Source organism: Panulirus ornatus, chromosome 21 (genome assembly GCF_036320965.1).
Source record: "Panulirus ornatus isolate Po-2019 chromosome 21, ASM3632096v1, whole genome shotgun sequence".
NCBI lineage: Eukaryota > Metazoa > Arthropoda > Malacostraca > Decapoda > Palinuridae > Panulirus > Panulirus ornatus.
Window position 1 is genome coordinate 32,005,071 of NC_092244.1, and position 24,310 is coordinate 32,029,380.

The 24,310-nt window shown below is 40.1% G+C and overlaps 1 protein-coding gene across 5 annotated transcripts in view; it reads left to right on the top strand.

Moving 5' to 3' along the window:
- The window catches only part of LOC139756448 (tubulin alpha-1 chain-like), a 225,593-nt gene that overhangs the window by 104,424 nt on the left and 96,859 nt on the right, over positions 1-24,310 (top strand). For all 5 annotated transcript variants that reach the window (XR_011714345.1, XR_011714346.1, XR_011714347.1 and 2 more), the window contains exons 5-6: positions 6,223-6,404; positions 16,787-16,883. Coding sequence is in view for 2 of the 5 variants with exons in the window: in XM_071675903.1 (XP_071532004.1) it covers positions 6,223-6,404; positions 16,787-16,883 (279 nt within the window). In the remaining 3 variants the exon portion in view is untranslated. The remainder of the gene's footprint in view (positions 1-6,222; positions 6,405-16,786; positions 16,884-24,310) is intronic.

The window sequence follows — 24,310 nt, forward strand, 5'->3', positions numbered from 1 at the left end:
AGTAAAAGCTTTGCGGAAGATGAAAGCCGGCAAGGCAGCAGGTTTGGATGGTATTGCAGTGGAATTTATTAAAAAAGGGGGTGACTGTATTGTTGACTGGTTGTTAAGGTTATTTAATGTATGTATGACTCATGGTGAGGTGCCTGAGGATTGGCGGAATGCGTGCATAGTGCCATTGTACAAAGGCAAAGGGGATAAGAGTGAGTGCTCAAATTACAGAGGTATAAGTTTGTTGAGTATTCCTGGTAAATTATATGGGAGGGTATTGATTGAGAGGGTGAAGGCATGTACAGAGCATCAGATTGGGGAAGAGCAGTGCGGTTTCAGAAGTGGTAGAGGATGTGTGGATCAGGTGTTTGCTTTGAAGAATGTATGTGAGAAATACTTAGAAAAGCAAATGGATTTGTATGTAGCATTTATGGATCTGGAGAAGGCATATGATAGAGTTGATAGAGATGCTCTGTGGAAGGTATTAAGAATATATGGTGTGGGAGGCAAGTTGTTAGAAGCAGTGAAAAGTTTTTATCGAGGATGTAAGGCATGTGTACGTGTAGGAAGAGAGGAAAGTGATTGGTTCTCAGTGAATGTAGGTTTGCGGCAGGGGTGTGTGATGTCTCCATGGTTGTTTAATTTGTTTATGGATGGGGTTGTTAGGGAGGTAAATGCAAGAGTCCTGGAAAGAGGGGCAAGTATGAAGTCTGTTGGGGATGAGAGAGCTTGGGAAGTGAGTCAGTTGTTGTTCGCTGATGATACAGCGCTGGTGGCTGATTCATGTGAGAAACTGCAGAAGCTGGTGACTGAGTTTGGTAAAGTGTGTGGAAGAAGAAAGTTAAGAGTAAATGTGAATAAGAGCAAGGTTATTAGGTACAGTAGGGTTGAGGGTCAAGTCAATTGGGAGGTGAGTTTGAATGGAGAAAAACTGGAGGAAGTGAAGTGTTTTAGATATCTGGGAGTGGATCTGTCAGCGGATGGAACCATGGAAGCGGAAGTGGATCATAGGGTGGGGGAGGGGGCGAAAATTCTGGGAGCCTTGAAGAATGTGTGGAAGTCGAGAACATTATCTCGGAAAGCAAAAATGGGTATGTTTGAAGGAATAGTGGTTCCAACAATGTTGTATGGTTGCGAGGCGTTGGCTATGGATAGAGTTGTGCGCAGGAGGATGGATGTGCTGGAAATGAGATGTTTGAGGACAATGTGTGGTGTGAGGTGGTTTGATCGAGTAAGTAACGTAAGGGTAAGAGAGATGTGTGGAAATAAAAAGAGCGTGGTTGAGAGAGCAGAAGAGGGTGTTTTGAAATGGTTTGGGCACATGGAGAGAATGAGTGAGGAAAGATTGACCAAGAGGATATATGTGTCGGAGGTGGAGGGAACGAGGAGAAGAGGGAGACCAAATTGGAGGTGGAAAGATGGAGTGAAAAAGATTTTGTGTGATCGGGGCCTGAACATGCAGGAGGGTGAAAGGAGGGCAAGGAATAGAGTGAATTGGAGCGATGTGGTATACAGGGGTTGACGTGCTGTCAGTGGATTGAATCAGGGCATGTGAAGCGTCTGGGGTAAACCATGGAAAGCTGTGTAGGTATGTATATTTGCGTGTGTGGACGTGTGTATGTACGTGTGTATGGGGTTGGGCCATTTCTTTCGTCTGTTTCCTTGCGCTACCTCGCAAACGCGGGAGACAGCGACAAAGTATAAAAAAAAAGAAAAAAAAAATATATATATAATATAATATATATATATTTTTTTTTTTTTTTTTATACTTTGTCGCTGTCTCCCGCGTTTGCGAGGTAGCGCAAGGAAACAGACGAAAGAAATGGCCCAACCCCATACACACGTACATACACACGTCCACACACGCAAATATACATACCTACACAGCTTTCCATGGTTTACCCCAGACGCTTCACATGCCCTGATTCAATCCACTGACAGCACGTCAACCCCTGTATACCACATCGCTCCAATTCACTCTATTCCTTGCCCTCCTTTCACCCTCCTGCATGTTCAGGCCCCGATCACACAAAATCTTTTTCACTCCATCTTTCCACCTCCAATTTGGTCTCCCTCTTCTCCTCGTTCCCTCCACCTCCGACACATATATCCTCTTGGTCAATCTTTCCTCACTCATTCTCTCCATGTGCCCAAACCATTTCAAAACACCCTCTTCTGCTCTCTCAACCACGCTCTTTTTATTTCCACACATCTCTCTTACCCTTACGTTACTCACTCGATCAAACCACCTCACACCACACATTGTCCTCAAACATCTCATTTCCAGCACATCCATCCTCCTGCGCACAACTCTATCCATAGCCCATGCCTCGCAACCATACAACATTGTTGGAACCACTATTCCTTCAAACATACCCATTTTTGCTTTCCGAGATAATGTTCTCGACTTCCACACATTCTTCAAGGCCCCCAGAATTTTCGCCCCCTCCCCCACCCTATGATCCACTTCCGCTTCCATGGTTCCATCCGCTGCCAGATCCACTCCCAGATATCTAAAACACTTAACTTCCTCCAGTTTTTCTCCATTCAAACTCACCTCCCATAATATATATATAATATATATATATATATATATATATATATATATATATATATATATATATATATTTTTTTTTTTTTTTTTTTTTCATACTATTTGCCATTTCCCGCGTTAGCGAGGTAGCATTAAGAACAGAGAACTGGGCCTTAGAGAGAATATCCTCACCTGACCCCCTTCTCTGTTCCTTCTTTTGGAAAATTAAAAAAACAAGAAAGGGGAGGATTTCCAGCCACCCGCTCCCTCCCCTTTTAGTCGCCTTCTACGACACGCAGGGAATACGTGGGAAGTATTCTTTCTCCCCTATATATATTTGGGGGCCAGGTGAGGATTTCCCTCAAAGGCCCAGTTCTCTGTTCTTAACGCTACCTCGCTAATGCGGGAAATGGCGAATAGTTTGAAAGAGAAAAAGAAAAAAAAGAAAATATATATATATATATATATATATATATATATATATATATATATATATATATATATAAAAGTGTTACACGACAGGAGTCCATAAATAATACAAGAGCCGTTATGTTGTATCTGTACTACCAGACTCATATATTGTTTACGTAATACTGGACCTGGTATGTTGTGTCCATGATGCCAGATTCAGTGTGTTTTGCCCAAAAACTCATACCCAATAATGTTGTGTTCATAATGTTAGACCTAGTATGTTGTGTCCATAAAATCAGACACAGTGTGCTGAGCCCATGATAAAACCCAGTTTGGTTTTGTCTATAATACCCAGGATGTAATATACATAATACCAGACACAGTATGTTGTGTCCATGATATTAGATCCAATATGATTTGTCTATGATATTAAACCCAGTATGTTGTGCCTATGATACTAGACCTAATATGCTATGCTCCTAATATCAGACTTAGTATGTTGTGTCCATGATATCACACCTAATAATCTGTGCTACTTATGACTAGATCCAGTACATTGTGTTCATGATACCATATGCAGGATGTTGTGCCCATGATATCAAGTTCAGAATTTTCTTTCCATGATATCCAACCCGGTAATGTTGTGTCCATAATATCAGCCTCAGTATTTTGTGACTATAATAACAGATCCAGTATGTTATATCAATAATACCACACCCAGTGTATTATGTTCATGATTCCAAACTCAGTATGTTGTGTCCATAATATCAGACCCAGTGTGTAATGTCAACAATATCAGATAAAGTAGGCTTTATCCTGTTACAAGTGCCATAATGTTGTGTGTGTAATACTGGACTTGATATGTGGTATATAGAATACCAGTCCCAATATGTTGTATCTATAATGCTACACTCAACTGATGTATGTATGTGTGTGTGTGTGTGTGTGTGTGTAACACCATTCTCAGTGTACTGTGTGTCGGTAACACTAGACCCGGTACATTGTGTACATAATACCAGAACTAGTATGTTGTTTCCATATCAGACCCAGTATGTTGTGTCTTTAATAACAGACCCAGTGTGTTGTGTCCATAGTACCAGACCCAGTATGTTGTGTACATGATATCAGACCTAGTATGTTGAGGCTATAATACCAGAGCCAGTATGTTGTGTCCATATCAAACCCATTATGTTATGTGCATAATACCAAACCCAATATGTTTTGTCAATAGTATGAAACCTAGCATGTTGTGTCCATAATATCAGAACCACTGAATTGTGTCCATAATGACAGACTCAGTATTTTGTATCCATTATACCAGACCCAATATGTTGTGTTTATAATACCAGTCCTAGTTTGTTGTCTAAAATAGCATGCCCTGTATGTTGTCTGTAATACTGGACCCAAGATGTTTTATCCATAATGCCAGACACAATATCAAACCCAGTATGTTGTCTTTAATACCAGACAGTGTGTTTTGTCTATAATACCAATCTCAGCTTATTGTGTCTATAATATCAGATCCAATATACTGTGCCCATACCACCAGGCCCACTATGTTGTGTCCATGATGCAAGACATATTATGTTGTCTTTGTAATACCAGATCCACTGTGTTACCCTTAAAACCAGACCCATTCTGTTGTAGCCATAATACCAGACCTAGTATATGTATTCATAGTAACAGAAATGGTAGGTATGTTGTGTCTATTATACTAGACCCATTATGGTGTGTCCATAATACTAGACCCAATATTCTGTGTCCATAACACTAGACCCATTATGGCATTTCTGTAATACTAGATCTACTTTGTTTTGTCCATAATATCACACCCAGTATTGTTTCCATAATGCCAGCTCCAGTATGTTGTGTCCATAATACCAGAACCAGTACGTCATGTCCTTAGTACCAAAACCGGTATATTGTATTCATAATAACAGACCCATTATATTGTGTCCATGATATTTGACTGAGTGTCTATGATATTTGACTGATTATGTCCATAATACCAGACCCAGTATGTTTTGTCCTTAATATCAAACTCAGTGTTTTGTGTCCATAATACCAACTCAGGATGTTGTGTTTATAAAACCAAACCCATTATCTTGTGTCTATAATACCAGTCCCAGTATGTTGTCTACAATGCTAGACTAAGATTTTGATTGTAATTCTAGGCTTAGTACAATGTGGCCATGATACCATACCCAGTAAATTGTGTCCTTGATACCAGACATAGTATGCTTAGTCTTTAATACCAGACCCAGTATGATATATCTCTAATGTCAAACTCATTATGTTTTGTCTGTAATACCAGCCCCAGTATGTTGTGTCCACAACACCAAACCCAGTATGTTGTAACCATAATACCAGACCTAGTATGCTGTGTCCATAATACAGACCCAGTATGTTGTGTTCATAGTACCAGAATCAATATATTGTGTCCATAATGCCAGACCCAGTATGGTGTGTCCATAATGCTAGACTCAGTACAGTGTGTCTATGATACTAGGCCCACCACATTGTGTCTGTAATATCACACCCAGTACGTTGTTTCCATAATGCCATTCCCAGTATGTTGTGTCCGTAATTCTATCACAGGTATGTTGCATTCATTATACCAGAACAAATACATTGTCTCCATGATACCAGACCCAGTATGTTGTGTCCAAAATACCAGACCCAGTATACTGTGACTATAATACCGGACCCAGTATGTTTTGTCCTTACTACCAGACCTAGTGTGTTGTCTCCATAATACCAGATCCAACACGTTTCCTTAATACCATAATACCAGACCCAGTATACTGTGTCTGTAATACCAGTATGCTGTGTCCATTCCAAACCCAGCATGTTGTGTCCTTACTACCAGACCTAGTGTGTTGTCTCCATAATACCAGATCCAACATGTTTCCTTAATATCAGACCCTAGATGCTGTGCCCTTTGTACTAGACCCAACATGATGTGTTTATAACACTCGACTCACCAAGCTATGTCCATAATATCAGACCCAGTACATTGTTTCTATAGTTCCAGACCCAGTATACTGTGTCCATAATACCAGATCCAATATATTGTGTCCAAAATACCAAATCTTCATAATTGTGTCCGTAATACCAGACCCAATGTGTTGTGTCCTTCATATCAGACCAAATATGTTGTGTTCAGAATATCAGACCCATTATATTGTGTCCATGCACATAATACCAGACTCAGTATGTTGTGTCCATAGTATTAAACCCAGTATGTTGTTTCCATGGTATCAGACCCTGTATTCATATCTTCCCCACAGGTCTCAACAGCCGTGGTGGAGCCTTATAACTCGATCCTCTTCACTCACACAACACTGGAACACTGTGATGTGGAGTTCATGGTTGACAACGAGGCTATCTATGACCTCTGCCAAAAGGGGCTCAGCATCAGCCGACCCACCTACACCAACCTCAATCGAATGATTGGTCAGGTGGTCTCAAGGTGAGGTCTTAGATAGAGAGAGGGAGAGTTACCTATTTGTGCCAATAAGGAAGGAGGTTCACATTTGTGAGGACCCCATCTCTCAAACTCTTCTTCCATGATATATATTTTCTTCATTATTTTTTTTTTATTCATTACTTCTTCATTTAACTTATTCCACTTATCCATTTCATTATGCCCGTAGAGGCATTTCTTCACAGCTTTTCTTAATCTTCTTCTTCATTTTTCTTCCATACCTTCTAGTCTGTTGGTTCCTCCCTATTTCATTTCAAGTCTGATGTAGAAATAAAAGGCTGCAATCAATTTGCTCATTGTCCCTATCTACTCCAATATTGGCAAGTGCGTGATGGCAGATTTCTCCCAATAGTGAATCTTTTTCATCTGATACATTTTTTGTTACCCTCCTTTGCATCCTTTTCAGCAGAGCTTTGTGCCTTTACATGAGGACATGAAGCTGAATATGCTGAAATTGCCTATGTAGTAAATATTTTTTCTGGACTTCTCAGAGTTCTTGAAAGAAATGTTAATATTCATCATTATGACACTCCCTTATTTGACAGTTCTCCTATTGTCACTTTCTAGTTACTCACTAGGTATTTCAGTGCCTTATATAAATACTCATCAGTACTATTTACTGATCCTCTTTCTGCAAAACTTGCCTGACATTTGTTGTCATCTACACTCTTTTGCATAAATTTTTGAATATTCCAAGCAGCATGTCAAGTCTTTCTGCATGCTTTCTAAACACAAATGAAAATACTTGGCCTATGTGCATATATATGAATCAAAGCCCTTCTTTAGTTTACTTTCTTCTCAAACAATTTCAGTCCTACCAATTCCATCTCACTGATGTTGGGTTTTAGTGTCTTTGATAGTGAATGCATTGTTTGGTTCCTCACATACCTTCCTATCTCACCAACCCATCCCCCCTGGATAACTTAGCCTAATTAGCTGTTCTCTAACTGTACTCTTAAATCTGTAGAACAGTATTGGATAATCACCTGCCTTGACCACAGTTATTTTTTCACAGTTGTTTTGCTCCCCCTTCCATATCTCAGTACACTCATCCATCATGTTCTTATACTTTTGATATGCTAGCTAACTAAATTTCTTAATCTACATGACTGATATGGCACAAGCAAAACATATCCCAACAGAGGCCATCTTGGCTAAACGAATAAATTGCACAGAAAGGAGAAAATAGAAATTAATCAGTGCTCTGTAGGTATTCCTGGACCTGGTTCTGAAAGGTAGAAAGATTATATGAATATGGAAGGACAAAAGTGTAGCTCCAAAGTGTAGCTGTTTGATGAGAGAAGGATATATCATAGCATTCAGTTCTTGAGTGTCTGGACTCTACACAGGCACTGTGGGAAACAGCAATCAGATGTGTACTTTGTGTCCAAACCTTTGAAGGTGGGGACTTAGGTAGACAGCTCACAAGAACAGTGGCCAAAATGATAACTATTAAGGAGAGAGCATCAAAAGTAGCAGCTCCAGATGGGGATGTTTGAGAAGAGGGGATGCTAAGAGAATTAATTAGACAAAAGACTTTTGATTCTACTCCTTTTAATGAAGAGGTGCAGGAAGAGCTCCCATAGATTGTGTGAGAAGCACCCCATAGTAGGTTGTATCAAACCCTGTTGATGTGAAGTAGCTGCTCTCAAGAAAAATACTTTGGCTATAGTGCCAAACAACTGTGAACAATTTTCTTAGTTCTGTTTTAACACTAGAAAGCAGCAACACAGATTTAAGAGATGATGAATAGCAAACATACAATGGCAGACTGTACTGTCACAGGCAAAGAAGTACTAACACAGATAAGATGAAAATCAATAACTATATAAAATGACAACACAGTTGATATATTCAAAATTAGGGTGTTCATCACCTTTCATTCTCCAGTACTAAATGATTTATTTAACTAATCATTATAAAGAAGTTCTATACAATAATATCTTCTCTACTGCTGATTTCATCTTGGTCATGCCGTGGTAGCGTGTCAACATTGACTAATCTGCTTAGCCTGCTTTAAGGGAACAAGAAGGAAATATTGTATAATCCTTCCACGTTGGTTGTAATATAGATATGATGAGTCATGAAGCCAAAGTTCAGAGTTTATCCATATTATAGCCTTTTATATAGCCTTAAAAAAAGAAGGTATGTATGTTTTTGATGAAGGATGAATGACATCAAATATACTCCAATTTTCATATTTCCTATGAAAATTTCTTTGAGACATTTTAGTTCTGAACAGTATTTCCTTTACCTCTTTTCTTCTATGGAGTGTTGCCAGAGGGACTGAAGGGTGGCAGTAGAGTCCTTTCTTTGCTGGCCATTTTATTCACTACTTTTAAGGGGATTGCTTCTTTTTTAGCAGTATTAAGGCTTTGCACAGTGGCAGTGTCATAACCAATGAGGCTAGGTGCTGCTACTGTGAAAAGTGAAAAGCTCAAACTTGGGAAAAGTTGTTTCATTACCTCAAGGGGATACTCTCGTTTTTCGAGTATTTAAGCTTAACCCTGCCTTCTCATGGTGATCTCATTAATACACACGTTAGGGATGGAACTAAGAGGATAGGCATTGCCCAACCCTATGAAGGCAATCCTTTTATACTTATGCAAACACCTAAAGTATGCTGTGACTTTCAATTTTGGACAATTTTGCAACCTCGATGCCTCTGGAAGCACTGTGCTGGAGTTTTCCTCTGCCAGTGACCTGTCAAGGGCATGGCACAAAAGGCAAAGAAGTGACACTAGAGTCTACCAGTTATGATGATGAGTAAAAGAGATGATTGATTAAAGGAGATGGTGCTGAATTTAAATGGGATAACTGATGAGAGTAAAAGGAGGGAGCTTGTGGAGTTTAAAAATTGTAGCTTGGGCGTGCTGAGGATCAGGGAAACCCATATCTTTGGGCCGGGTGTGTGGAGTGAAAAAGGAAATGATGAATGTAATTTATGAGAGGGCATGGAAGGCAGAGTGGTATGGATGGAAATGAGTCAAAATTATCATGGAAGACAGAAAGAAGGATATGCAATTCTACTATCACCAAGAGTGTGGAAAGGTGTTACACAGTACTGAAGGAATGGATCAAGAATAGTGTGGGTAAAAGGAAAGATTGAAATTGTGAAGTATCCATGGGTATGTGTAGATGTGCTTGTGAATATGAAGACTGCATGTGGTGAGGATTAAGTAAAGCTTTTCTGGAGAAATTTGAATGACTGCTTAAACAGTTTTGAGAATGAGAGAAATGTGGTCATATTGGGTGATATGAATGTGAAAGTGGGATGTGATGAAAATGGGTGAGATAGTTGGTAAATAGGGAATGCTTAGAGTAAATGAGAATGGAAGTTATCTTGTGGATATTTGTGCTGAAAGGGGTTTATTCTTTGCAAGCAAATTTTTTTCAGCACAAAGTAATCCACAGATATACAGGGATGAGGAATGATGGAAGAGAAGAGCAAAAGGCTTTGATTGACCATGTGGCAGTGGATGAAAGATCAAGAAAGGTCATGTTAGATGCTAGAGCCATGAGAGAATTCTTTGGAGACTGACCATTTTGCAATTTTTGGGGGGATGAGGGTCATGGAGAATTGGAGTTATGGTGTAAGGAAGAATGGAGAGGTAAAGGTGTTGGCAAGCGAGAAGAAGAATCAGAAAAAATGCAGGGAGGAGTATGAGAAGGTAACAGAAACCTTACTTGGAAGTGCAGTGAATGTAGGGATGTAGTCGTGTGTCAATGAAGTTTAGAGAAAAACTATTAAAGGTTGTAGAATAAGTATGTGGATACAAGGTCATGAGATATAGGAATAAAAGGGCAATGCATGGAGGACAGAAGAGATTAGAACTGCTGGGGAAGAGAAGAAAAAGGCGTGTAGTAAATTGTTAATAGGAATGTACTAGTGGAAGTTCAGCAGAGAAGGGAAGAATATAAGATGTATATAAGTGGAATGTTAAGAAGCTGGTAGAGAAAAGCAAAGAAAGAGTAGATGAAGATCTTGGAAGAAAGTTATGTGAAAAGTTTTGGGATAATAGAAACTATACTGGAAGAAGAAAAAAGGAAAGAAGTAGATATAAGAGTGGAATGTTGATATGAGAAGTAAGGAAGGAGAGTTGCTAAATCAAAGGAAGGAAGTGAAAGGAAGATGGAAAGAGAAAGGGAGACAGCAGTTGTTACATGCATGGGTATGCAGGATGGAAGGAAGAGGATACGAGTGCAAGGGCCTATACCAAAAAGGGAGGTAAGAAGGGCAATAATGAGGCTGAAGGCAAGAAAGGCACCTGGAGTGGATAGGATTATGGCTGAAATGCTGAAGTATGGAGGAAAAAGTGTGAAAGAGGATGCATCTGATATGTAATTTATCAAGGACACAGAAGGTTATGTCTGAGGATTGGGTGAAAGCTGTTATTGTTCCCTTATTCAAAGGAAAAGGTGCTAAGGATGCATGTAGGAATTATAGGAGAATAACTCTGTTAAGTATACCAGGAAAAGTGTATGTATCAATGTTGATTGATAGAGTGATGGAAGTGACTGAATGTAGAATAAGTGAAGAGCAAGGGGGTTTTAGGAAAGGTAAGGGATGTATGGATCAGATTTTTGTGGTAAAGATAACCGTGGAAAAGTATTTAGCCAAAGGTAAGAAGTTGTATGCAGCTTTTATGGATCTGGAAAAAGCATATGAGAGTCAAGTGTAATGCTTTACAGGATGTGTTAAGGCTATATGGGGAAAGGAGACAACTATTGGATGGTGCGAAACCCTTCTATAGAGGAATAAATGCATATGCAAGAGTTGATGGAGAGTTGAGCAAAAGTTTTGGTATACATGTAGGTGTTAGACAAGGATGTATGATGTCACCATGGCTTTTTGATATATATATGTATGGATGGAGTGGTACGAGAGATGAAAGCAAAACTGGAGAAAAGGGGTGCAGAGTTGGAGTGTGGCAGTGAGATGTGGTGGCTAGTGGCAAGCCTGTTTGTGGATGATACTGTGTTTTTACTGAGAGTGAAGAGGAGCTGCAGAAGGTTGTGAGTTTGTTTTATGATGTGCATAAGCATAGGTAATTGAAGATAAATGCAAGTGAAAGTAAAGTAATGGTGTTTGAAAGGAAACAGAGTGAAAGTATAAATTTTATAAAACCATATAGAGTGAAAGAAGAAAGTCTACCAGATTCTGCTTTGACTATGGGGGGGGGGGGAGACTGGAAGTGAGAGAATTTAAGTATTTAGGAGCTGTCTTGGGTAAATTTGGTGATATGGAGGAGAGATGAAAGAGAGAGAGTAGGATGAGGTAGAGAGTCATTGGGTTCCTTAACAGAATAATGAAGGGGTGTGAGTATGGAAGTAAAGAGAGGACTAAGGAACAGCATAGTCCTTCCAATGTTTACTTATGCAGTCAAAACATGGGCATAGAATAAGTCACAGAGGTCAAGAATCCAGGCAGCAGAAATGTTTTTTTTTGAGAAGCCCATATGGTGTGACTAGATGGAATGAAGAAAGTAATGAATGGATGTATGAGAGATGTGATATGGAAGGGAATGCAAAGGGAATGAATTCTGGAGTGGTAGAGTGGGTGAAACCTAATACTTTTGGGTGGTTTAGTCATGTGGAAAGAATGCAAGACTGTGAGTTTACAAGAAGAGTATATGACATTCCAATGAAAGGGGTTGGTGTGAGAGGAATACCACCTGTGACATGGGCAAATGATTTGGAAAAATACTGGAGGGAGAGAAATGGTGGATGAATGTATGGAATGGTGTATGTGAGGGAGGAATGTAAGGGCAGGGATAAGTGGAGACTCTTTTCCTGTGGCCACCCCTTGATGGGAGTTCCTAGAGGGGATGGGCATCAGAGATATAGATAAATAGATAGATTAAGGCCAGACCACCTTGCTTGAACCATGCGGTCTATGTGGGCTCTGTATCTGTGTACATATGTAACACCAAATGATGGAAATAAGTAACAAGAATGAGCATAAAATGCATGATATTATACAATATGAATATACTAGTAAGGTATATAATTATGAATATAATGCTCTGCATAACACTCTTGGAAAATACCAATTACACTAATGATTGTGGCCTGCTAGATTCCATGGGGAATGATCAGTAAACCAATGTTTCTTCGGCTGGCACAAACTACTGAGAAATGGCATGAATTCAGAAAGTGACAATGCACATCATATCAGCCAAACTTTTACAAGAAAATCAGCAGCATCTAAGGATGAAAATTAGATGGATGGGTGGAATATATGTTTTTTGATCACAGTAAGTCCTTTGTTATTTTCCCATACAGAAGAATGCTGAAGCTAGATATCCTGGCTAGTGTCAGTAAGAAGCTGCTTGAATGGTTTGTTAGCTAGATGTAAACAAAGAAGACATGCCGAGCAAGCCTCTTCAAGGTAGATGAGGGTAACGAGATCCATCCGGCCTCAGAATAGAACAACTACTGTTCCTGATTAATGTAAATGACTTGCTAAATAAAGATGTACTATCCCTAAATACGTTTGCTGATAATGTCAAAATTATAAATGGAGTGTAGATTAACAAGAAGCACAATATTGCACAAGGAGACATGAGTGAAGTGTAATGTTAGGAAGGGAGCTAATGTATTATGAATTGAAAAGTATTATATAATGATGAAAAAGGTATGGATAAAAGACACTGTGACTACCACACTGGGGGTAACATGTTACAAGAATTAAGCTGTGATATGCTTCAGCAGTTTTGTCTTCTCAATCAGCTATCAAATAGAGCTGCAGGAGAAGTCCTTAATCTGCTCAACAGTGTAAGAAAGGAAAATAGTGGGAAACGTGATGATTCCTTATGAATTCTTAGAAGGTGAGAAAAATATAAGGGGATGCAGAAAATATTTCCTTAGCAAATGAAAAATGGAAACAGTAAAAATCTGAGTAATGAGAGCAGTAGAATGTTCATGTATCTGTATGACAGACCAAACTCAGTCACCAGCTTCTACAGTTTCTCACACAAATCAGCCACTAGCGCTGTATCATCAGCGAACAACAACTGACTCATTTCCCAAGCTCTCTCATCCACAATAGACTGTACACTTGCCCCTTTTTCCAAAACTCTTGCATTCACCTCCCTAACAACCCCATCCATAAACAAATTAAACAACCAAGGAGACATCACACACCCCTGCCGCAAACCAACATTCACTTAGAACCAGTCACTTTCCTCTCTCTCTACACGTACACATGCCTTACATCCTCGATAAAAACTTTTCACTGCTTCTAACAACTTGCCTCCCACACCATATATTCTTAATACCTTCCACAGAGCATCTCTATCAACTCTATCATATGCCTTCTCCAGATCCATAAATGCTACATACAAATCCATATGCTTTTCTAAGTATTTTTCACATACATTCTTCAAGGCAAACACCTGATCCACACATCCTCTACCACTTCTGAAACCACGCTGCTCTTCCCCAATCTGATGCTTTGTACATGCCTTCACCCTCTCAGTCTATACCCTTTCATATAATTTCCCAGGAATACTCAACAAACTTATGCCTTTGTAATTTGAGCACTCATTTTTATCCCTTTTGCCTTTGTACAGTGGCACTGTGCAAGCATTCCGCCAATCCTCGGGCACCTCACCATGAGTCATACATGCATTAAATAACCTTACCAACCAGTCAACAATACAGTCACCCCCTTTTTTAATAAATTTCACTGCAATACCATCCAAACCCGCTGCCTTGCCGGCTCTCATCTTCCGCAAAGCTTTTACTACCTCTTCTCTGTTTACCAAATCATTCTCCCTAACCCTCTCACTTTGCACACCACCTCGACCAAAACACCCTATATCTGCCACTCTATCATCAAACACATTCAACAGGCCTTCAAAGTACTCACTCCATCTCCTTCTCACATCACAGGAGCAAGGTTATTAGGTACAGTAGGGTTGAGGGACAAGTCAGTTGGGAGGTAAGTTTGAATGGAGAAAAACTGGAGGAAGTGAAGTGTTTTAGATATCTGGGAGTGGATTTGGCAGCGGATGGAACCATGGAAGTGGAAGTGAATCATAGGGTGGGGGAAGGGGCAAACGTTCTGGGAGCGTTGAAGAATGTGTGGAAGTTGAGAACATTATCTCGGAAAGCAAAAATGGGTACGTTTGAAGGAATAGTGGTTCCAACAATGTTAATTGGTTGCGAGGCATGGATAGAGTTGTGCAGAGGAGGGTGGATGTGCTGGAAATGAGATGTTTAAGGACAATATGTGGTGTCAGGTGATTTGATTGAGTAAGTAACAATAGGGTAAGAGAGATGCATGGTAATAAAAAGAGTGTGGTTAAGAGAGCAGAAGAGGGTGTTTTGAAATGGTTTGGTCACATGGAAAGAACAAGTGAGGAAAGATTGACCAAGAGGATATATGTGTCAGAGACGGAGGGAACGAGGAGAAGTGGGAGACCAAATTGGAGGTGGAAAGATGGAGTGAAAAAGATTTTGAGTGATCGGGGCCTGAACATGCAGGAGGGTGAAAGGCGTGCAAGGAATAGAGTGAATTGGAAGGATGTGGTATACTGGGGTCGACGTGCAGTCAGTGGAGTGAACCAGGGCATATGAAGTGTCTGGGGCAAACCATGAAAAGTTCTGTGGGGCCTGGATGTGGAAAGGGAGCTGTGGTTTCAGTGCATTATACATGATAGTTAGAGACTGAGTGTGAACGAATGTGGCCTTTGTTGTCTTTTCCTAGCACTACTTCACACACATGATGGGGGAGGGGGTTGTTATTTCATGTGTGGCGAGGTGGCGATGGGAATGAATAAAGGCAGACAGTATGAATTATGTACATGTGTATATATGTATATGTCTGTGTGTGTATATATATATGTATATGTTGAAATGTATAGGTATGTATATTTGCGTGTGTGGACATATATGTAGATACATGTGTATGTGGGTGGGTTGGGTCGTTCTTTCGTCTGTTTCCTTGCGCTACCTCACTAACGCGGGAGACAGCGACAAAGCAAAATAAATAAAGTAAAATAAATACTGTATGACAGAAGTATCTAGATAAGAGCTGGGTTCAAATAGGATAAAGGTCCCTCCCTTAGTACATGAATAAGGAATTAGATGCTCATGCACACTGAAACCAGTCACCTAGAGCATACAACATAAAACTACTTTTTTTTATTATTATTATACTTAGCTGCTGTCTCCTGTGTTAGCAAGGTAGCGCAAGGAAACAGATGAAAGAATGGCCCAACCCACCCACATACACATGTATATACATAAATGCCCACACACAGACATATACATACTTACACATTTCAACATATACCTACATATACATACACACATATACATATATACACATGTACATATTCATACTTGCTGCCTTCATCCATTCCTATCACCACCCCACCACACATGAAATAGCACCCCCTCCCCCCACGTGCAAGGTAGTCATAGGAAAAGACAAAAAAAGCCACATTTGTTCACACTCAGTCTCTAGCTGTCATGTATAATGCACCAAAACCACAGCTCCCTTTCCACATCCAGGCCCCACAAAACTTTCCATGGTTTATCCCAGACACTTCACATGCCCTGGTTCAATCCATTGACAGCACATCGACCCCGGTATACCACATCGTTCCAATTGACTCTATTCCTTGCACACCTTTCACCCTCCTGTATGTTCAGGCCCTGATCACTCAAAATCTATTTCACACCATCCTTCCACCTCTAATTTGATCTCCCACTTCTCCTCGTTCCCTCTATCTCTGACACATACATCCTCCTTATCAATCTTTCCTCACTCATTCTCTCCATGTGACCAAACCATTTTAGTGCACCCTCTTCTGCTCTCTCAACCACACTCTTTTTATTACCACACGTCTCTCTTACCCTTTCTTTACTTACTCGATCAAACCACCTCACACCATATATTGTCCTCATACATCTCATTTCCAGCACATCCACCCTCCTCTGCACAATCCTGTCTATAGCCCATGCCTCGCAACCATATAACATTGTTGGAACCACTATTCCTTCAAACATACCCATTTTTGCTCTCCAAAAATGTGTATAGTAAACATTAAGAATTTGAAGAATAGGCTAGTAGATGACTAGAACAAGATAAGTAAAGAAATCAAATGCAGAGAGTAATCTAAGTTCAGGAAGCTTTATGATAGATAAAGAAGGCTCCTGAGATGAGGCTGTACAGTTGAAAAGCTTCCTCCCTTGATTTTGCTAATTATGAATAAGTATTCACTCACAGACCAGCATTCCTGGTATGTAATTGTAAAGCATACTTAATTTTCAACTACCTTTCAGTTGTGTTCAGATTCCTCTGTATGGAGAGATGTACCAACAGAATCAACTAACCATTCAACCTTCTTTTGCAGCATTACAGCATCACTCAGGTTCGATGGGGCACTCAATGTTGATTTGACTGAGTTTCAGACCAATTTGGTGCCTTATCCTAGGATTCATTTTCCACTGGTAAGTCCTTTTGAAAACTTATAAATATCATTCTACAACAAGACATATTATAGAACTGGACGTTATTAGATACACGATCACTTTCCTGATGTTTTTCATTTTTGGTCTGTCAAATGTCATTAATTAAAAACTTAACATTTTGTGCATGTTTTCTCATCCAGTAAGCTAAGCCTCTTAGAATGAAGTTTTGACATCAGGAACTGACAAAGAAAATGTAAAGCATGTTACATGAATTGAAATTCTGGATTATCCTTGATTTCATGATGTTATCTCACTGAGGTGGGAAAAGCATGTAAATATCATCATTGCTCTAGTTATTATTATTATCATTATTATTATTATTATTCTTATTATTATTATTATTATTATTATTATTATTATTATTATTATTATTATTATTATCATTATTATTTTATTATTATTATTGATATTATGGATGAATGGAGTCAAAAAGATATTGAGCAATTAGGGCCTGAACATACAGGAGGATGAAAAACAAGCACAGGATAGAGTGAATTTGAACAATGTGGTACACTGAGGTCAATGTGCTGTCAGTGGAGTGAACCAGGGTATGCGAAGTATCCAGGATAAACCATGGAAAGGTGTGTGGGGTTTGGTTATGAATAGCTAGAGAATGGATGTGAGTGGATGTGGCCTTCCTTTTCCTGTTCCTGGCACTGCCTTACCAACACATGACATGGCAGTCAAATCAAGAGAGAAAAGAAAAATTATTGATATTATTATTATCATTATTATTATTATTTTTTTTTTTTTGCTTTGTCGCTGTCTCCCGCATTTGTGAGGTAGCGCAAGGAAACAGACGAAAGAAATGGCCCAACCCACCCCCATACACATGTATATACATACGTCCAAACATGCAAATATACGTACCTGCACAGCTTTCCATGGTTTACCCCAGACGCTTCACATGCCCTGATTCAATCCACTGACAGCACGTCAACCCCGGTATACCACATCGATCCAATTCACTCTATTCCTTGCCCTCCTTTCACCCTCCTGCATGTTCAGGCACCGATCACACAAAATTTTTCACTCCATCTTTCCACCTCCAATTTGGTCTCCCACTTCTCGTTCCCTCCACCTCTGACACATATATCCTCTTGGTCGATCTTTCCTCACTCATTCTCTCCATGTGACCAAACCATTTCAAAACACCCTCTTCTGCTCTCTACCACACTCTTTTTATTACCACACATCTCTCTTACCCTTTCATTACTTACTCAATCAAACCATCTCACACCTTATATTGTCCTCAAACATCTCATTTCCAACACATCCACCCTTCTCCGCACAACTCTATCTATAACCCACGCCTCGCAACCATATAACATTGTCGGAACCACTATTCCTTCAAACGTACCCATTTTTGCTTTCCAAGATAACGTTCTCCACTTCCACACATTTTTCAACGCTCCAAGAACTTTTGCTGCCTCCCCCACCCTATGACTCACTTCTGCTTCCATGGTTCCATCCGCTGCCAAATCCACCCCCAGATATCTAAAACACGTCACATCCTCCAGTTTTTCTCCATTCAAATTTACCTCCCAATTGACTTGTCCCTCAACCCTACTGTACCTAATAACCTTGCTCTTATTTACATTTACTCTCAGCTTTCTTTTTTCACACACTTTACCAAACTCAGTCACCGGTTTCTGCAGTTACTCACCCGAATCAGCCACCAGTGCTGTATCATCAGCAAACAACAACTGACTTACTTCCCAAGCACTCTCATCCATAACAGACTGCATACTCTCCCCTCTCCAAAACTCTTATTATTAAGTTTGAATGGAGAAAAACTGGAGGAAGTAAAGTGTTTTAGATATCTGGGAGTGGATCTGGCAGCGGATGGAATCATGGAAGCGGAAGTGGATCATAGGGTGGGGGAGGGGGTGAAAATCCTGGGAGCCTTGAAAAATGTGTGGAAGTCGAGAACATTTTTTCGGAAAGCAAAGATGGGTATGTTTGAAGGAATAGTGGTTCCAACAATGTTGTATGGTTGCGAGGCGTGGGCTATGAATAGAGTTGTGCGCAGGAGGATGGATGTGCTGGAAATGAGATGTTTGAGGACAATGTGTGGTGTGAGGTGGTTTGATCGAGTAAGTAACGTAAGGGTAAGAGAGATGTGTGGAAATAAAAAGAGCGTGGTTGAGAGAGCAGAGGAGGGTGTTTTGAAATGGTTTGGGCACATGGAGAGAATGAGTGAGGGGAGATTGACCAAGAGGATATATGTGTCGGAGGTGGAGTGAACGAGGAGAAGTGGGAGACCAAATTGGAGGTGGAAAGATGGAGTAAAAAAGATTTTGTGTGATCGGGGCCTGAACATGCAGGAGGGTGAAAGGAGGGCAAGGAATAGAGTGAATTGGATCGATGTGGTATACCGGGGTTGACGTGCTGTCAGTGGATTGAATCAGGGTATGTGAAGCATCTGGGGTAAACCATGGAAAGCTGTGTAGGTATGTATATTTGCGTGTGTGGATGTATGTATATACATGTGTATGGGGTGGGTTGGGCCATTTCTTTCGTCTGTTTCCTTGCACTACCTCGCAAACGTGGGAGACAGCGACAAAGCAAAAAAAAAAAAAAAAAAAAAATTATTATTATTATTATTATTATTATTATTATTATTATTATTATTATCATCATCATCATTATTATTATTATGATTGCTTAGTTAGGATTTTCAAAATATGTGCAGATCATGGTGAGGTACTTGAGGATTGGCAGAATACCTATATAGTGTCATTGTATAAAAGCAAAGGTGGCTCAGGATGATGTTCAAATTTTGTAGGTATAAGTCTGTTGAGTGTAACTAATAAGTTGTATAGGAAGGTGGTGACTGAGAGAATGAATCTTGTACAGAGCACCAGACAAAGGAGGTGCAATGCAGCTTCAGGATTGGTAGAAAATATTTGAATCAAGTGTTTGTTTTGAAGAATTTGTATGAGAAACACATAGAAGGACCTGTATATGGCTTCTATGGACCTGGAAGAAGCATATTATAGGGTTGATTGAGATGCCTTGTGGAAGTTGTAGGAGGAAAGCTTAGAAGCAGTGGGAAATTTTTATCAAGAGAATAAAGAATATTTTGCCAGTAGGTAAAGAGGAGGATGAATGGTTTAAGGTAGGTTAGGTCTGTGGCATGGGTGTGTGATGTCACCATGGCTGTTTGATATGTTTGATATTATTCATTTATTTATTTATTATACTTAATTCCTATGTACCATGTCAGCAAGGTAGCACTGGGAAACAGACGAAGAATGGCCCATCCACTCATACACACACACACACACACACACACACACACACACACACACACACACACACACACACACATATATAAATACATTTATTTCTTATTTGTTATACTCTGTTGCTGTCTCTTGCATTAGCAAGATAGCACAAGGAAACAGTTGAAAGAATTACCCAACCCACCCACATACACATGTATATACATACACGCCCACACATGTACACATACAGGTACACAACCGATTTTCTGGCACTTTTGGTCCCAAAGCCTTGCTGGATTAACCATTTTGCTGGACCAACCATGGTAACATAATGATAATTCATCAGCACACCTCCAACCCACTAATTATACATCTCCCATGTGTCTGAAGTATACCATGGACTGCTAGAAATTTGAATTAAACAAATATTAAATGTAACTTGAATAGATAAATGAAATACAAGTACTTGTACAATAATACATTAGTGAAAGAAGATTGTAGGTATTAATTAAACAAGATTAAACAAAAATTAAATGCAAATTTATCGATTTCTTAACTTACAAAGAATGCTGCAGCACTGCTGTTCCCATAGTGGCAGATTTTAGACTGTTACTGGAACTGTACAGCTAATCACAAAGGTCTGGAAGTTGAGAGCAGTCAGAATAACTGTCTGTTTTGTAGTTGATTGTTTCATCTTGGATTTCTGATGTTGCAGGTGAGACATCTGGGGTACTTGAAGTTGAAGCCACAGGATTTACAGATGTACCGGTAGGCTTATTGCTGTGAGACGCATTTTTCTTTGCTATCTTCTTAAACATTTCATCCAAGCGAAGTTGCTTCATGTGTCTAAATTTTTCCCTGTGTAATTTTTCATGCATCAAATGAAAGTTCATTTGTTCTTGTTTCGTAACAAAGTTATGTTACTCTAGCCCTTTGATTAATTCACTCATCAACTCAATTAACTTTTCAATGGAAAGTCTTTCAGCTACATCTGTTTCATCTTCATCACTTCCTGTGTTTTTATCAGCATTCAGAAGAGTGTCTATTCGATATGGACTGGTGTTTACGTTTGACACCACAGCTGACACTCTCACATGTTTTAGAAACCATAGCTAGGGTTAAATTTAAGCAAAATAAGCTAAAAATCTCATAGAATTGCGGTATCACCATCAACAAGTGCATTGGAAAGAATGTAGATAAGTGCGCCCTACACACGTCATTTGTGGCCGCCCAGTAAACTAGTCTGGTGGCTGAGGTAATTTCAAGTTCCCTCACGTAATTTTGTCCAGACTAAAAGAGGTGCCAAACCATCACTTGCCGAAAATTCAGTGGTGTACCTGTACATGCCTATACATTTCAATGTATACATTCATATACATACACAGACATATACATATATACACATGTACATATTCATACTTGCTGCCTTCATCCATTTCATGTCACCACACCGCCACACATGAAATAGCACCCCTCTCCTCCTGCATGCACACAAGGTATCGCTAGGAAAAGACAACAAAGGCCACATTCCTTCAAACTCAGTCTCTAGCTGTCATGTGTAATGCCCCAAAACCACAGCTCCCTTTCTACATCCAGGCCCCACAAAACTTTCCATGGTTTACCCCAGATGCTTCACATGCCCTGGTTCAATCCATTGACAGCACGTCCACCTCGGTATACCACATCATTTCAGTTCACTCTATTCCTTGCACACCTTTTACCTTCCTGTATGTTCAGGCCTCGGTCATTCAAAATCTTTTCACTCCATCGTTCCACCTCCAATTTGGTCTCTTGCTTCTCCTCTTCCCCTCCAACTCTGACACATATATCCTCTTTGTCAGTCTTTCCTCACTCATTCTCTCCATGTGACCAAATCATTTCAATACACCCTCTTCTGCTCTCTCAGCCTTACTCTTTTTATTGCCACACATCTCTCTTACCCTTTCATTACTTACTTAATCAAACCACATCACACCACATATTGTCCTCAAACATTTCCTTTTTTAACACGTCCACCCTCCTCTGCACTACCCTATCTATAGCCCATGCCTCGCAACCATATAACATTGTTGGAACCACTATTCCTTCAAACATCCCCATTTTTGCTCTCTGAGATAATGTTCTTGCCTTCCACACATTCTTTAATGCTCCCAGAACTTTCGCCTCCTACCCCACCCTGTGACTCACTTCCGCTTCCATGGTTCCATCCACTGCTAAATCCACTCCTAGATATCTGAAACTCTTCACTTCCTCCAATTTTTCTCCATTCAACCTTACCTCCCAATAAACTTGTCCCTCAACCCTACTGAACCTGATGATCTTGCTCTTATTCACATTTACTCTCAGCTTTCTTCTTTCAGACACTTTACCAAACTCAGTCACCAGCTTCTGCAGTTTCTCACCTGAATCAGCCACCAGTGCTGTATCATCAGCGGACAACAACTAACTCACTTCTCTAACCCTCTCATCCACAACAGACTGCATACTTGCCCCTCTCTTGTATTCACCTCCCTAACAACCCCATCCATAAACAAATTAAACAACCATGGAGACATCACACACCCCCTGCCACAAACTGACATCCACATGGAACCAATCGCTTTCCTCTCTTCCTAATCAAACACATGCCTTACATATTTGATAAAAACCTTTCACTGCTTCTAGCAACTTACTTCCCACACCATATACTCTTAATACTTCCCACAAAGCATATCTGTCAACTCTATCATATGCCTTCTCTATATCCATAAATGCTTCATACAAATCCATTTGTTTTTCTAAGTATTTCTCACATACATTCTTCAAAGCAAACACCTGATCCACACATCCTCTACCACTTCTGAAACCACACTGCTCTTCCCCAATCTGATGCTCTGTACATGCTTTGACCTTCTCAATCAATGCCCCCATATAATTTCCCAGGAGTGCTCAACAATCTTATGCCTCTGTAATTTGAACACTCACCTTTATCCCCTTTGCCCTTGTACAGTGGCACTATGCATGCATTCCACCAATCCTCAGGCACTTCACCATGAACCATACATACATTGAATATCCTCACCAACCAGTCAACAACACAGTCACCTCCTCTTTTTAATAAATTTCACTGCAATACCATCCAAAGCTGCTGCCTTGCCGGCTTTCATCTTTCGCAAAGCTTTCACTACCTCTTCTCTGTTTACCAAACCATTCTCCCTGACCCTCTCACTTTGCACCGTACCTCGACCAAAACACCCTATATCTGCCACTCTGTCATCAAACACATCCAACAAACCTTCAAAATACATACACATCCACAGATGCACATATACATACCGATACATTTCAAAGTGTACATATGTATACATACACAGACATATACATTTATACACATGTACATAATTCATATTTGCTGCCTTTGTTCATTCCTGTTGCCACCCCGCCACACTTGAAGTGACACCCCCCTCCTCCCTGCATGCGCATGAGGTAGTGCTAGGAAAAGACAACAAAGGCCACATTTGTTTACACTCAGTCTCTAGCTGTCATGTATAATGCACCGAAACCACAGCTCCCTTTCCACATCCAGACCTCACAAATCTTTCCATGGTTTACCCCAGACTCTTCACATGCCCTGGTTCAATCCATTGACAGCACGTCAATCCTGGTATACCACATCGTTCCAATTCACTCCTTGCATGCCTTTTACTCTCCTGTATGCTCAGGCCCCGATTGCTCAAAATCTTTTTCACTCCATCCTTCCACCTCCAATTTGGTCTCCCACTTCTTCTCATTCCCTCCACCTCTGACACATATATCCTCTTGGTCAATCTTTACTCACTCATTCTGTCCATATGACCAAACCATTTCAATACACCCTCTTCTGCTCTCTCAACCACACTTTTTTTATTACCCCACATCTCTCTTACGCTTTCATTACTTACTTGATCAAACCACCTCACACCACATATTGTCCTCCAGCATCTCATTTCCAACACATCCACCCTGCACTGCACAACCCTATCTATAACCCACACCTTGCAACCTTATAACATTGTTGGAACCACTATTCCTTCAAACATACCCATTTTCATTTTCCGAGATAATATTCTCGCCTTCCACACATTCTTCAACGCTCCCAGAACCTTCGCCCCTCCCCCACCCTGTGACTCACTTCCATTTCCATGGTTCCATCTGCTA